Below are 12,238 nucleotides of genomic sequence, written 5' to 3' on the forward strand. Positions count from 1 at the left end.
GGTCGCGGGGGCAACAGTCTGAGCAGGGACACCGAGACTTCCCTCTCCCCAGACTCTTCCTCCAGCTCTTCCGGGAGGATCCCAAGGCGTTCGCTGGCCAACCAAGTGACAAAGTCCCTCTAGCGTGTCCTGGTTCTTCCTCAGGGTCTCCTCATGCCCGGAACCGTTTATCTGCACTGCTGTTCGGCCCATAGGCCGAGACGACAGTGAGAGACCTGTCCCCAACCCGAAGGCGCAGGGAAGCGACCCTCTCGTTCAGCGGGGAGAAGGCAAGGCAAGGCAATTTTATTTGTATAGCCCGTTTTTACAAACAGTTTGTCTCAAAGGGCTCCAACAGATGGCGGCTGAGCTGGGGGGCTATGAGCAAGCCCACACCAGCTTGCCGCCTCTCACCGTGGGCAACTCCAGAGTGGAAGAGAGTACAGCATAGATAAGATAAGAGGCCTTTATTGCAGCTGCCCATCACAATGGTGGCATTCATCATTCATCATTTCACATTGTAAAAGCAGGAAACATAAAAACATAAAAACAAGGAACAAGGTAGATTAAAAGAAGATAAGAAGACAGACACAACATGGCAGGTTACATGAAAAATTAAAATACCACATGGTCTTTGTGAAATAAATGTACAAAATCTTAGAGTCACAGTAGATGTTTAACAAATATATATCAGAATTTTACCTCTTTTTACAGTGGTTTCAAATCTGCCTGCACGACAGTGAATGGCTTACACAATTTGTGAAGCATCTGTTGAACTTCCACTTGCTAATTAGCTCAGTATGATAAACAATGGTCTTTGGTTCCAGCGGTTGTGGGTTCAATCCTCAACTGGTGCAAAGTGAACATTAGAAGATTAACTGTCTTGTCTTCCTATTCTCCTGTTTGTTGTAAAAAAAAAAAAATAGCCCAGACCCGACCCATCGCTGCACAGCAGCTATAATTTTAACTTGTTTTCCACACTTATCTATTAGCCTTAATTCATACAGTATATTCCACTGCTTTTGTGAAGTCAAGACTTTCGTATACCCATTTCAAGCACCACAACAGATTGTTCTCATGACTGTAGAGAAACACATTTTTTTCATGTCTTCTCCCAGGATTTATTCAATGAAATTTTACTGATTGTTGTGCAATTATGTTTTCTGTGTGTATGTGGATGTGTGCGTACACTATGTGTGGATGAGTGCGTACACTATGTGTACATGTGAATGTGCAGATGTATGAGTACCATGTGCTCGCTATGTGTGGTTTTAGATGCAGCTGTGTCAGCACTTGTGCCCAAGACAAGTTTCCTGTCAAGGACTAATAAAGTAGATCTTAATCTTAATCTTAATCTTATTGTCACTGCATTAAAATTGTGAAATTGCAGCTGACCATCACAATGGTGGCATTCATCATTCATCATTACACATTGTAAAAGCAGGAAACATAAAAACACTCAACATAAAAACAAGGAACGAGGTAGATTAAAAGAAGATAAGAAGACGGACACAACATGGCATGTTACATGAAATAAGGTGCTTTGAGTGTGCTTGTAAGTGAAGGGGGGGGGTTGGCACCTCATCTTATTACAAATTACTGCATTTTGTGTTTCATTGTCCATTATATGATGAAGCCAGGCAGTTTTTGTTTCAGAAAATGCAAAATGTGAAGCCTGAGTTGTTTTGGGTTGATGATGAGGTAAAGTTGGAATGGTTCTTCAGAAAAGAAGACTTTACTGTAGCTACTTTCACGAAAAGTGCCTGGTCAATAACAGTGTTGGGCAAGTTACATCCAAAATATAATACATTACATATTATTAGTTACTGTCATTTGAAAGTAATTAGTTACATTACAATATTACTGTCTCAGAATTGTAATGTGTTACACTACTTTTGTATTACTTTCCAGTTACTTTCGCCAAAATAACAGCAGAAATATGACTGTAAAGTTTAGTTCATTGCAGCTGATAATACATTCAGTGGAGGGTGATGTAGCATAATGTGTAGGCCTCTGCAGCTACTAAAACTATGTTTTGCGGATAATCTACTAAGAGTAACTGCCTAAATAACAGCACATGCAAACCGCAGGATTGAAATGACAGTTTTATGCATTGTAATCATGTCCTTCATGGAGAGAGAGAAGGAGAGCAGAGAGCTGCATGACCGCAAATGCAGAATGAAATTTGATCCAATGAATTAATACAAAGGAGCAAATAAACATATTGTTGATCTACGGTAAAGAAGAAACGTGGGAGAATATCTGAGAGACAGTAAATGCGTTGATACCAGCTGTCAATCATCGTACCGGACGTGTGCGCTATGGCACAGTGCTATGGCGCAGAGCTCTGGCCACACTCTGATTTAAAAGCCCGGGCGAGAGGGGATCAAAGACGGGGTGAAAGTAGAGGTGAGGTCTCGGTCCCGGAACCGGAGCTGAGCAGCCAGGTACTGGAGAGGGAGGTTAGGATCGCACCGTGGGCGCTGCACGGCTGCGTAACGGCGCTTCAAACCACTGCTACAGCAGCTGCAGTGACCCAGACGCCAGGAAAAGCGGAGATGAAAGAACTTTTACCACGGCATTAACTAACTCACTCGTGTTAGCAGCTCTAAGTCGATCTGTCTGGTAGATATGAATTATGCTTTCCTTTTGTTTTATGTTTTTTATGTCTTTTTGTAAACGTGAGAAACTTTCTATTATGTACTCTGCTCCTGCTGCGCTGATTATCACCTCCTTTTCAGGAGGTACCAGCTCCTGATCAGATGCAGACACAGTACCCGCGGCCACAACACTGGTCAATAAGAAAAAGGCAATTATTTATGTGAATTCCTCTGATGATTTTGTTTGTTTTCTAAATATGTAATGTGTCTTGTAAGCCCTGATAGGCTGGGTGCCTTAATAGGTGCATGACACTTAAATAAATATAAATTCAAATTCAAATTCATACAGACAAGACGCTGTTAGTTCAGGCCTGTTCACAACTGTTTATCTCCTGTTTCTCTGTCTAGCACTATGCCCTGGTTTGGCTAACTGAAGGAGAACAGAATTGTCTACTGTAGATATTAGATTCAGGCGCCATTTGTACCACATACAACCCCACTTCCAAAAAACGGAATTATCCCTTTAAGTAGCTTCCATCTGGTTGCAGATACAGCCGAGCTACCTGCAGGAACAAAAGGCTCAGAAACTCCTTTAATCCTTCTTTAATTTTAAATGGTGTTGTAGATCATGTTGTTGTACTCATTGCCTGTGATATTGTATGTCTTGATGGTTGTGTGTGACACTGCTGGCTGTAAAACGAATTGCCCCTCAGGGATAATAAATCAACGTATCAACCACAAAGTCCACTCTATTGTGTCACATGATTTCTCAGAAAAGTCTTCGTTCTGTCACGTTCCACCTCACTTTGCTGTGACAGCAGCTCAGAGACCAGTCAACTGTCACTGACTGAAGGAGAAACTGATGAAGACCCTCACATGTTAAAGTCATGATGGAAAGTCGGTAAGTTCTGTTGATTTTCTCTCTTTCTCTCAAGTATTTCCTGTTTGCAGTTCCCTGTTTTCTACTTCCTGTCTTTCCTGTTGTGTTCACTGTAAAGTGATTATAGACTGATGCTGATGCTTCTCTCTGTGTTTCCTCTACAGGTGAAGGAAGAGCGACTCTGACTGGATGTGGGTCTGAATTCACCTGGTGAGTGTCTTCTTTGTTCCACCACTCACAGGGCCGGCTCTAGCCATTTTGGTGCCCTAGGCAAGATTACTCCCAGGCGCCCCCCCAACAATGATCAATAATGATCATAACGATAAAATAGCAGTGTATCTCTATGTCCCCTCCGACCCTGAGATACACAACTTGCACAACAATCAGTAAAATTGCATTGAGTAAATCCTGGGGGAAGACATGAAAAAAAATAGTCTCTCTACAGTCATGAGAACAAACTGTTGTGATGCTTGAAATGGGTATACGAAAGTCTGGGCTTCACAAAAGCAGTGGAATATACTGTATGAATTAAGGCTAATAGATAAGTGTGGAAAACAAGTAAAAACTTGTGACTTCACATTACATTTCAAACTTCATGAGATGTGTGTAGCCCTAAATGAGAAATTAGCTTTTTTTTTCTCCAAACAAAATATCAACTAAACAGACCAAAACCCCCCACAAAATTAACAATATTTAACCTATATAATATACCCTACATGTGCTGTCACTGTGGTACTGTTTGAGAGGTAAAAATAAAAAGAAAAAAGAAAAATTGCGCTCAGCAGGTATACAGAGCTGGACCTGAACTGAGCTGTAGCCCTGCTGTCTGAGCAGGCTGAAGTCTCAACTCTATCTTCTTTTTTTCATAATCTTCTTCATCAAATGAGTCAGCACTTTCAGCCTCTGAAGCACTGTCATCCTCCTCACTGCTTCTCTCTCCCTCTCCTGACGATTCTATGGGTTCGAAGTGCTTCACAGTTGTTGTTTTGATTGACAGGTCGTCAAGGGTGTGCCGCGTGCGTATTTGAAAGAGGAGAGTCTCCCGATCACAGTAGTTGAACCGCTTTTCGACGGCGTAAAATGACAGAAATATGAAAAAAAAACATATCAAGAAGGTCACACAAACGCGCCGGCATTTGTGCCGACTTTGAGGATTAATGCAACCAAGTATCCACACATCTAATTTAAAATGTGGCGTTTCTAACAAGAAAACGGCTTGCCATCAGTGTCTGGTTTAATAAATGTTATAACTACACATTGTTCAGTGGCCTCTCTTGAACTATTTGGAAATAAAAAGATTTAGAAATACAGACTTGTTAAAATAACGAACTTAAAATAAAGATTTGTGCACATAAGAATAATACTATCTACACTTAAAATGCCCTCTTTTGGGATTATAATACATTTCTGTTCTCAAAATGAATTCATGAAATTAAATATAGATAAACATCACTTCACTAAAAAACAAGCAAAAAAGAAAAATACAGACATGGCAAAACGTCATTTAACAATGACCTGAATTCATTAAGTTTCCACTTAAAACACTCGGGAGGCTCACCGACATGACAGTTTTGTGTTGAGATACTGCTGGAGATGAACGGTTGCCTGCCAACTTCCCCCAAGAGTACGCATACCCCCATTTGAGAACCACTGCCCTAGGCGACTGCCTATGTCGCCTATGCCTAGAGCTGGCCCTGACCACTCAGCTGATTCATGTTCTCAGTCCGGAGGGGAACTCTCCTTTGTTCTGTGTTTGTTCTCCAGTGGATAAAGGTTCTATTGTACATAAAGGACGGTGGTGAATGTTGTGTTTTAAACATTTAGCTATTGAGGGGGAACAATACAAGATTTGCGAGCAGAGGTGATTTTAGAGTCTGCTGGGGCCCTAAGCAAAAATCCCCAGGGGGCCCTCCAACCAGTGTTTATCACCATAATTTTATAAATAATCGAACACCGACAAAAAATGTATGAAATTTAAACTTTTTTTTATTCCAAATGTCCAGTTATGGTGTAAGCTGGTGACATGTCGTCTTCATGATGGGCAGTTGTTGCTGTCTCACTGGAGGTGGACGTTTAACTGACATGACGAAAAAACAAAAGACAGTTTTACTTTAATTGATAACATATGCCATACCCTCTAAAGATTCTTTATGACAATACACACTTACAGTTTTCACTGTCAGCACTGGGAGGGGGCACTTTGTCCCTTTGTTTTGCTGTTGTCAGAAACCTAAATAATAATCCTGAGGAGAGATAAGAGAGTGATTTTTAAATGTTTTCCTTGGGCATAGCTTACATAGCAGCAATAGCTTGTTAATTTTTAATAATAATAATAGGCTACTCACTTCAATACAGTAACATAGCTTTACTATGTCACCCTGCTAGCTAGCAAGTTAATAGTGTTGTTACTTGCTGCCAAGGAGACCAGCAGATAACGTTAAGTTACCTTGCTCTTTTTTTTTTTTTTTTTTTTGTCACTTAACGACCGTAACCGAGTGGAGCACCAGAATCGCACGCACCAAGTCCCTCAGTCCAGTGCAGTCCCACTCGCTAACGTTAACTAACTGGTCACCACTGGTCTGAAGCTAACATTAGCTGCTATTCAAGTGTAAGTGTTTCGTGTGGCCAGGAGGTGGGGCTTTGTGTGTGAATGTGTGTGTGTGTGGGCGTGTGTGTTTGTGCCTCTCTCCACCTTTCTCTCTCTCTCCACGCAGCCAGTCCCCAGGTGAGACTCATCACCTCGTCAGCTGGAGCTGACTTAAAGCAGAAGTGAGTGATATATTTGTGTTAATATAAGTCTTAAATGGTTATATCTTCCGACAGCAATCACTTCTATAGAGTGTTTGGACTGAAACACGGGTCTCTCAGTCCCTCTGCTCTGCTCTGAGCCGAAGAGAAAACTTTTATCGTATCCTACAGTTTTTATCCAATGAGGAGAGAGAACGGCATGCAGGGCTGTGTGTGCAGCCAAGGAACGCCGTGAATGTGGCGACATAGGGAAGAGGACTGTTATGGTGCGTTCAGGGCAACTCGTATTTTTCCGACCGTGAAGTGGTACCAGTTCGATCTGGTACGAGTTCACGGGTCAGAAGTTACGAGTGGCCGTTATAGTGACTTTCACCGGTAAAACAGGTCGGAAAAACACGAGTGGGTTGCCTGAAATGCTACAAAGTCGTAAGTTGTGACTTGAAGCTGTAATTTACGATTTCAAAAGCCTGCCTGGAACGCAGCATTAGCGAAAACGACCGGACCACTCACTTCTGCTTTAAGGAGGCTGTGAATCCCTGTCTCTCTCTCTATTCTTCCCTGCAGGTGAACGGGTGAGGAGACCGAGGCTCCGGTTTCCCCCATGCCAGAGATCCTTTGAGCTTTTGTTATTTTGGTTTTTGGTTCGGAGGTTCCCGGTAGTCCTGTTTTCGGATTACCTTTTTCTTTCACTTAGGTTTAGTGGGTGATTTAGGCAGCCTTAGTTTCGGGGGTGAACACTGAGTACGACGGCCGATGGCTGGCTCAGTGTTCCCCTCTCTTTTGTTTGTTTTGGCCGGGAACCTCCAACCCTTTTGGTTTGTTGCTTTTCGTATTCGTTTGTTTAAACCAATAAACATTTATTATTATTTAGTGGCAACAGTTGTTTCTGATTTGTTTATTTGATGTGTTCCGGGCCTTACGAGCCATTCTAACAAGGTCCCTAACATATTTGGGGGCTCGTCCTAAGAAAAATGTTCCGTGTTTATGTGCGACAGGCTTTGTTTGCGCAGAGTATTGCTGGTGGTTTGCATCAGTGTCTAGGCGCTGTGTTGGGCTCTCGTTGGTGGACTGTGCCATTGGTAACTTTGTTTTGCCACGTTACTTGTGTGTGGTTGTAACAGGGTTTTGTTGTTACCGTGGCGCTGTGTTTTGCGTGTGAGAGGACCCGGGTTCAGATCCCGGACGAGCCCCCAATTGTTACGCCCCAGTACTTTGTTGGCCCAGAGGGGCATAACAAGGGACCCAACAATGACCCAAAATACAAAGACAAAGGCACTAACTTAACTAAAAGAGATTTAATACAAAAATATACAGATACCAACAAGTAGACAAACTAAAACAAAAAGCCATGATGGGAGGCAGGCAAGCCCAGCAGTCCCCAGCACTGCCCCCCACTCTCTGGTGTCAGCTGCAGGGTATTTAGCTCAATGGACCAGGTGAGCCTCGTTTCACTGATGGGACCTGGGTGGAGCTGTGGGGGAACAAGGAGAAGGGAGGGAGAGACACACACACGGCCGAACCCCTATCAGCCGTAACAAAGATTTTTCTATGTATGTATGCTTTTGTTTTAGTTGTTTCTTTCTGTTTGTTTTGTTTATTATCATTATATTTGTTGCTGTAATGGTGGTTATTGTTTTGTAGGTATTTGTGCAGGCCTTGGGTACACCACCTGGGTTGGGTTAACGGTTGGGGCAGATACAGCTGCCATTGTTTTTTGTACTTGAACACAAAGTGTTATACTAACATGGAAAAGAACAATAAAAATTTGGTCATAAAAAAAGAAGGACTTGAACTTTCCTTCCTTCAGCACCATCTGCTGGTTGAAAGCAGAATGACACTTTGGTGGAGTGCAGCTCTCCCTGCAGGTGGAGGCTCAGCCCTCACTTCACTTTGCTGAGGAACAGACGAGTGTAGTTCACAGTTGTTTTTCACTGCAGCCACTTGTTCAGTAACTCTGATGGAGGATTTGTCTTATTTTTATTTCTGCACTATTCCATTAAAAAGCTCTGTATATTTGCACAAAGTTAACAATGAAATAATAAATCCTGAATGTACCAAGGGGAAGGAGAATTTGAGTTTAATGACAGTACTGAATACCTCCCCCACCCAAGCAATAACTGTGTGAACCACAAAGTTGGACCAAGTGCAAGAAGAAGAACGGGGTGGAGGGAAAAATCAAGATGTCAAGCTTTGGCTCTGTGGACAAAGAAGGTGTGTGTCAGCTGTGTCAGGCCCTCGCAGGTTTTGATACAAAGCAGGTGTGAGTGTGAGTGAGTGAGTGAGTGAGTGTGAGTGCAGCCGGGAGTGGGGATTTCAGAACCATGGATAGCGCACGTAAAAAGATTTGACAACTTTTTCAATGTGTTTGCTGAAGACAGTGACATATTTCCAATAAAAAACAATGAGTTGAACGTTCATTTCAGCGAATTTCATAAATGTGCGAGTGCGCCCGGAGTGTGGGCGGCAGTGTTGATGTAGGTAGAAATATGGACTTGAAAATCAATTTTGGCATTGGGGGTTTTGGAACAGCGGTGTTTTGGAATGGAGGTGTTTTGGAATGGAGGGCTGTCACCGAGAGGGTGAAGGAACTGTATGAAAAGGCAAAAGAGAAGCTGCGGAAATCTTCTTGGGAATACACATTTAATTGAGTTAAGCTACAGTTGAAAATGAAATTATTCGTCCCCTCATGAAATCTTTACTTTTTTGTAAGTATTTACCAAGCACTGTTAAACAGAGCAAATAATTTTCATATCATAGTTTTATTTTGGATGCTTGTTTTAATTTACTTTGCACACAGAAACAGAATTATTTCACAAAAAACAAAAACTACCAGGGTCAAAATTATGAGACTGTCTGAGGAGCAAAGTGAACACTGTCTGTCTGTTGTTGGCCATCACTGATGTGAGTCACACTGATGTGAGTCACACTGATGTTTGTCCTGTGTAAAGATGGAGGACAGTTCAGATTTATCCTACCAGTGTTAAATGTATTTATTAACAAACCAGGGATGTGATGGCGCTAAATAGAGTTACATCCCTTACCATGATTAATTGTGGTACCAGTTGTGTCACTGAGCTCTATGGTTTTAGAGCTCAGTGACACAACTCAGTTGTATCTGATTCTGTCAGGCAACAAAGATGGAGACACCTGTGAGGGAGCAGCTGCTGCACAATTTGAAGAATTTGGGGAGTGCAGAGCTGAAAAGCTTCCAGTGGTACCTGCAGCATGCTGATTTACTGGATGGTTTCCCTGCCATCAAAAAGCGTGAGCTGGAGGATGCAAGCAGAGAGAAAACAGTGGACTTGATGGTCAGCATGCACACTTCTAAGAAAGTTCTGGAGGTGGCGGAGTTCATTCTGAAGAAGATTGGAAGTGATGAAGGTCAGTCATGGGAAGTGCAGCCAGTGTTTTACCTTTGTTAAACCTCTTGGCTTTGTAACTATTTCCACACAGAGGACAAAGTAAACTGGGTTGGTCCTGCTACTCCTCATGTTTAATGATTCCCTTTCCTCCTCAGCAGCAGCAGCAGCAGGTAAAGTTCAGCACCTTTTGTGAGGGGATGTCACATTTCATGGTTGTAGTCATCACCATGACTACATGAATTTAGATCCAAATATTTATGTATGTTTAGATTATTTTCCAAGACCTGTTGTTACGAGGACCTTTACCTTATTGTCCTATTATCTGTTGTTTATTCATTCAGAAGCTCTTTACAAATGCCAGCCTAAACACAAAAACAACCTGAAGGAGAAGTTCCAGTGTGTGTTTGAGGGCATCGCTAAAGCAGGACACCAAACCCTTCTGAACCAGATCTACACAGAGCTCTACATCACAGAGGGAGGGGCTGAAGGGGTCAATGCTGAACATGAGGTCAGACAGATTGAAACAGCGTCCAGGAAACCAGACAGACCAGAAACAACCATCAGACAAGAAGACATCTTTAAAGCCCTACCTGGAAGAGACCGACCAATCAGAAGAGTGATGACAAAGGGAGTTGCTGGCATTGGGAAAACAGTCTTAACACAGAAGTTCACTCTGGACTGGGCTGAAGACAAAACCAACCAGGACATAGACTTCACATTTCCCTTCACCTTCAAAGAGCTGAATCTGATGAAAGAGGAAAAGTTGAGCTTGGTGGAACTTGTTCATCACTTCTTCTCTGAAACCAAAGAAGCAGGAATCTGCAGCTTTGATCAGTTCCAGGTCGTCTTCATCTTTGACGGTCTGGACGAGTGTCGACCTCCTCTGGACTTCGTCAAGACTAAGATCGTGACTGATGTGACAGAGTCCACCTCAGTCAACGTGCTGCTGATCAACCTCATCAGGGGGAAACTGCTTCCCTCTGCTCGCCTCTGGATAACCACACGACCTGCAGCAGCCAATCAGATCCCTCCTGAGTGTGTTCACATGGTGACAGAGGTCAGAGGTTTCACTGACCCACAGAAGGAGGAGTACTTCAGGAAGAGGCTCAGAGATAAGAAGCAGGCCAGAAAGATCATCTCCCACATCAAGAGATCACGAAGCCTCCACATCATGTGCCACATCCCAGTCTTCTGCTGGATCACTGCTGGAGTTCTGGAGGAGCTGTTGAAGACCAGAGAGGGAGGAGAGCTGCCCAACACCCTGACTCAGATGTACATCCACTTCCTGGTGGTTCATCTAAAACTGAAGATGGTCAAGTATGATGAAGGAACTGAGACAGATCCACACTGGTGTCCAGAGAGCAGGAAGATGATTGAGTCTCTAGGAAAACTGGCTTTTGAGCAGCTGCAGAAAGGAAACCTGATCTTCTATGAATCAGACCTGACAGAGTGTGGCATCGATATCAGAGCAGCCTCAGTGTACTCAGGAGTGTTCACACAGTTCTTAAAAGAGGAGAGCCGCCTGTACCAGAAAAAGGTGTTCTGCTTCGTCCATCTGAGTGTTCAGGAGTTTCTGGCTGCTCTTCATGTCCATCTGACCTTCATCAACTCTGGACTCAACCTGATGTCAACCTCTAAACTTTTAGAACTGTTTAGAGACAAATCATCACATTTCTACCAGAGCGCTGTGGACGAGGCCTTAAAGAGTCCAAATGGACACCTGGACTTGTTCCTCCGCTTCCTCCTGGGTCTTTCAATGGAGAACAATCAAAAACACCTACGAGGTCTGATGACTCAGACAGGAACTGATTTGCAGACCAATCAGAAAACAGTTCAGTACATCAAGAAGAAGATCAGTAAGAGTCTGCCTGCAGAGAAAAGCATCAACCTGTTCCACTGTCTGAATGAACTGAATGACTGTTCTCTAGTGGAGAAGATCCAACAGTCCTTGAAATCAGGATGTGTCTCCACAGATAAACTGTCTCCTGCTCAATGGTCGGCTCTGGTCTTCATCTTACTGTCATCAGGAGAAGATCTGGATGAGTTTGACCTGCAGAAATACTCTGATTCAGAGGAGACTCTTCTGAGGCTGCTGCCAGTGGTCAAAGCTTCAAATAAAGCTCTGTATGTTCACATGCATCTACATTTACTGTATCTTTTCTTTAGTCACAACAAAAACATTTATATTTGTTTACTTTTGTTTTCTTGATTCCTCTTCAGACTGAGTTGTTGTAATCTCTCAAAGAGAAGCTGTGAAGCTCTGTCCTCAGTCCTCAGCTCCCAGTCCTCTAGTCTGAGACACCTGGACTTGAGTAACAACGACCTGCAGGACTCAGGAGTGAAGCTGCTGTCTGGTGGACTGGAGAGTAAACACTGCAGACTGGAAACTCTCAGGTAAGGACACAGCTGTTTGTTGGACAGTTGATCTTTAACATCCTTCTGTAATTTGTTGGTGCAGATGCTCAACATCTGCTGAGATGTTCAGCGGTCTGTTGAGAAACTCAACATCTCTGTTCACATGATTTTGTAAAATTGGGAGTTTATTATATTTTCTATCTCCAGTCTGTCAGGATGTCAGGTCACAAAGGAAGGCTGTTATTCTCTGGCCTCAGCTCTGAGCTCCAACCCCTCCCATCTGAGAGAGCTGGACCTGAGCTACAATCATCCAG

The 12,238-nt window shown here is 43.1% G+C and overlaps 1 protein-coding gene across 1 annotated transcript; it reads left to right on the forward strand.

Moving 5' to 3' along the window:
* Positions 1–337: 337 nt before the first annotated feature.
* Positions 338–12,045, forward strand: LOC311007063 (NLR family CARD domain-containing protein 3-like; the record flags this gene model as incomplete). The annotated part of the gene is made up of 9 exons (XM_084000147.1): positions 338–419; positions 6,174–6,184; positions 6,772–6,779; positions 8,342–8,465; positions 9,336–9,588; positions 9,725–9,739; positions 10,493–11,425; positions 11,597–11,670; positions 12,028–12,045. The coding sequence occupies 9 exons, from the start codon at positions 338–340 to the stop codon at positions 12,043–12,045; spliced, it is 1,518 nt and encodes a 505-aa protein (XP_083856273.1).
* Between the last annotated feature and the right edge of the window lie 193 nt (positions 12,046–12,238).

Source organism: Trachurus trachurus (genome assembly GCF_905171665.1).
Source record: "Trachurus trachurus genome assembly, chromosome: 24".
NCBI lineage: Eukaryota > Metazoa > Chordata > Actinopteri > Carangiformes > Carangidae > Trachurus > Trachurus trachurus.